General features: G+C 25.5%; 1 protein-coding gene across 1 annotated transcript; it reads left to right on the top strand.

Annotated features, from left to right (window-relative positions):
• The first annotated feature begins 288 nt into the window (after positions 1 to 288).
• Positions 289 to 4,280, top strand: LOC127115194 (uncharacterized). Its single transcript, XM_051046795.1, has 10 exons — positions 289 to 373; positions 490 to 614; positions 670 to 838; positions 2,429 to 2,562; positions 2,654 to 2,766; positions 2,837 to 3,113; positions 3,303 to 3,455; positions 3,625 to 3,704; positions 3,802 to 3,851; positions 4,029 to 4,280. Exons 1-10 carry the CDS (start codon positions 289 to 291, stop codon positions 4,160 to 4,162), a joined length of 1,320 nt encoding a protein of 439 aa, XP_050902752.1. The 3' UTR covers positions 4,163 to 4,280.
• Positions 4,281 to 4,489: the final 209 nt, after the last annotated feature.

A 4,489-nucleotide genomic window follows, 5' to 3' on the forward strand; every position in this document is an offset into this window, starting at 1 on the left:
TATATATTTTATTTATTACATTTTGAATAAAATGCTGCACCTATATTATTTGACATTACCTATTAAAATTAGAAATTTGTTAATTTCTAAAGTGTTCATATTAGTTAAATTTATAATTTCAAATTATTCAATTGAACTATGATCTATAGACTATATGAATTGTTTATGTTCGATAAAATTAGGCATATAAACATTATCTGAAAATTGATGATGTATTACATAGATTTATGAATTTGGACTCTAAAGTAATTAATAAATCATGAGATGTGAAATTTTGAGAACCATATCATGAAGGATATGGAATCCGAGATTCCCACAAATATAGAATCTTGTGAAGAAGATTCTCCACGGGTTATTGAAACACGGGTCGAAAGTTCGTCACTGATTGTTGAAAAACAACCGGAACTTAGAATAAGCAAGATAGTTCGAAAGGCTAAGGATCTAGCGAACAAAATTGGTAATCAATTTATTTCTTTTATCTAATGGTAGAAAATAGTAAGGATTTTATTTATAAGATTACTATTATTCTTCAAGTGAAAGATGATCCTAAGACTTATAAGGAAACAATAATTTCAAGGGACTCCTCTTGTTTAGAAGAAAGTATCAGTGTGATGGTACACTAAATACCTACAAGTCAAGATTAATGATCAAAGGTTGTTTAAACAAAAGGAACGTGTTTATCATTTTGACACATATGCACTAGTAGCAAACACAACGAAAATTAGAGTATCATTTGCATTAGCTTCTTTGCATGATCTTATAGTTTCTCTGATGGTTGTCAAAATAACATTCATAAATAGAGATCTCGATGAAGAGATTTTCATCGAGCAACTAGAAGGTAATTTTGTAATGAAAATTGAAATGAATAACCGCATAAATTTACCTGTATGATCATGTCTTGGTGTATTAACGTGTTTATGTTATGGAAAAATGATATTATCTTTTTTAAATTAAACAAACTCTATTTGTCAATTTTAAGAATGTGGCAAGGTGTTATTAAAATAAGAGTATGATTTGGAATTTAAAAAACCCACATTAGAAGTTAAAAAACAACATACGTGTTTAGTAAAAATAGTTTTTAAATTTTAATTAAATTTAAACTAAACATTTGAGGATATTTTAGGTATTAAAAATAATATATTTTGGTTATATATATTGTTATCGATAATAAACTCAAGGATTAGTTTGAAACAATAAAATCACGTCAAAAAGTTATTTTTCATATATATATATATATATATATATATATATATATATATATATATATATATATATATATATATATATATATATATATATATATATATATATATATATATATATATATATATATATATATTATTCCTAAACGGGTCACTGTCTTGTACGTTAGTCCTTTTTTTAATGAACACGCGTGTCAAAAATATAAATGGATATTTTTAATTAGTTTTGATTTTAATTTAAATTATTTGTGTAAGAAACTTGGTGAATAAACTTTATAAATGTGGAAATAAAAATATTGTATAAATGGTGAGAAGTTAAGTTGAGAAGTTATGAGTTTTTTTTTTTGAAATATTGAGAAGTTATTTATTTATGAGATAATTTTAGTAGTAAAAATTAAGAAACTATTTAAGGGACAAAAATAGATCAGCTCAAACAATCATATTCCCTTTCTATATAGTTATAGTTATTGGTGATAATTTCTTCACTTATATTAGAGATATAAATTAAACTCTTTAACTTTTAAAATGTAACGTTATTGCATTAATTTTACTACACTAAATTATGTTACTCATTTATGTTCATTTGTTGTTAAAGAGTTGAATGCGGAATTAAGATTCTAAGAATTTCTCTAAATAAACAAAAATACTTTCTTTGTAATGCTCTCTTTAACACTAATTTTTCTATTAGTAGAATACACATTTGAGTTATTCCTTATAAAAATAAATTTTGTCTAAGGTAGTAGCATTTATATATGATAAATCTATTAATAGAGTAAATATTACAATTAATGTTTAAAAATAGTATTTTTTTAGCATTTTTCAAAAGAAGACAAATAGCCTCAAAGTTTGATAGGGACCTAGAGTCACTTTGGACTTTCGCTTTGACTAGTTTAAGTTCTGATTAGCAGGAGACAAATTTCTTCAAATTATGGTCTTTAGAGGTTACTTCTTCAGAGTCTAGTCTTTAGACGTTGTCTTGTTCAGAGTCTAGTCTTCAGCTTCTGATCCTTCAGGTTCTGATCTAAAATTTCTCTTTAGATGCTCACAGTCAGAATAAATCCTTAAATTATTCTTAAAATTTTAGTTTATGATCCTGCACACTTGAATAAATATTAATATACCCAATTGTTCTATAAATAATTTGTAATCATGAAAAGTTAAGGGATATGATGCAAACCAAATATGTTCCAACAATGCTTATTAGTTTATATGATTTTATTATGCAGTGTTGGCTTCATGGTTTAGATTAAAATATCCTCATTTGACTATTGGTGCTTTGGCCTCATCTGCTCCTATCCTCAGCACTGATGATATCGTTCATCCCAATGCTTATATGGATGTTGTTTCAAGGGATTTTAAAGTAATTTGCCATGCTATATTTTCTTTTTAAATGTATTTATGAAAAATAATTATTAAAAATTTGCGTTATGAATAATCGATTTTGTTTTCAGGAAGTCAGTGACACGTGTTATGAAACAATACTTAATTCTTGGTCTGAAATTGACAGAGTAACTTCTGAAACAAACGGTCTTTCTATTCTTAGCAAAAAATTCAACACCTGCAGGTAACAAAAAAAATATTAATTTGATTATAGCAAGTAAATAAAATATTTTAATGTTATCTATTTCTTGCAGTCCATTGAACAACTCTTCTGAATTGTCTCACTATTTAGAAAACATGTATGTTTTTGCTGCTCAATACAATCATCCTTCGAGTTCTCCGGTTACTACTATATGTAATGGAATTGATAAAGCTTCTTTTGGAAATGATGTTCTTGATAAAATATATTCTGGCATTGTGGCTTTCATTGGAAATGACACATGTCAAATTAATGATCCTACATCTATATCTGAGACACCTATATCTGAGACTGATATTGAGACTGAGACAAGGATGGGTTGGGGATGGCAGGTATATATAATCTCATTTATAAGTAAATAAATTTATTTTATTAAAATAAGTAAAGTTGGTGAACTATTTTTTGTCATTTTATTAGTTATTTTTATTGATAATATATATTTAAAATATTTTTCTTATAATATTATCTTTTAGATCTATATAAATGATATTATAAAAATAATATAATTTGTTTTAATTTAGATATGTAGCGAATTGGTGGTACGACACGGAATAGGAAATGATACTATGTTTCGACCTTCCCCCTTTGACTTAGAGAAATACATTTCAAATTGCAAGGAAGAATATGACGTTTCTCCTCGCTCACATTGGATTTCTACCTACTATGGAGGCCATGTTAGTTTTTTTTCTTCTCATCTCAAACAATAACTTAATTATTTATACACTCTTTTCTTAAGACAAAATTTATATTTAAATCTTATTTTCAATTGCATTGATACAAAAATACAAAATATGTATTTTCTTAAATTATTAATGATAAAAATTAACGTGTGATTAATATCAGAATTTGAAGACGATTCTTCAAAGATTTGGAAGTAATATTATTTTTTCAAATGGGTTACAAGATCCTCTTAGTAGTGGCGGGTAAGAACCATATATAAAATCTAAAGTTATATTCATCTTTAATTATTTTTGAATCAAATATATCAAATTAAAATATTGTTGTTTTTACACATTTCAGAATTCTACACGACCTATCAAAAAGTATTGTTGCTATATATACAAAAAAAGGTATGCCGCCTTTTATATATATATATATATATATATATATATATATATATATATATATATATATATATATATATATATATATTAAGTCATTTTTCTAATTTTTTATTGAGAGTTAAAACGAGAAAAAGACACAATCATTTCACTTAATCATAAATTTAATAATTATTCATTTTTCAGGATCTCATTGTCTAGATATTCAGTCTTCATCACCGAGTGATCCAGTATGGCTGATTAAACAAAGAAAACAAGAAGTCAAGATTATAAAACGGTGGATTGCACAATATTACACTGATCTTGATGCACTCCATTGAGTACCACATTTCCAAAATAATTTATTTATAGAATAAAAAAAACAGTGTGTTTATTAACTATTGTCATGCACTTGTCAGAGTAGTGTTTGATATTCTTATGAATCGTTGTGATCGTTTTCTCTTTATGTGTCCTTAGACTCTTTTTATGTATAAGATATAATAATAGTAATCATCTCTGATGATTACAATTTTATATTGATCATGAATAATATACTATGGAAACTATCATTTGGAAAAAACAAAAGTTTAAGTTTTATACACAGTTAGTAAATCACAACTAATCAACCATTAATATCTTTTAAATTTATTTAAAATCAACTTTATTGT

Source organism: Lathyrus oleraceus, chromosome 1, assembly GCF_024323335.1.
Source record: "Lathyrus oleraceus cultivar Zhongwan6 chromosome 1, CAAS_Psat_ZW6_1.0, whole genome shotgun sequence".
Lineage (NCBI taxonomy): Eukaryota > Viridiplantae > Streptophyta > Magnoliopsida > Fabales > Fabaceae > Lathyrus > Lathyrus oleraceus.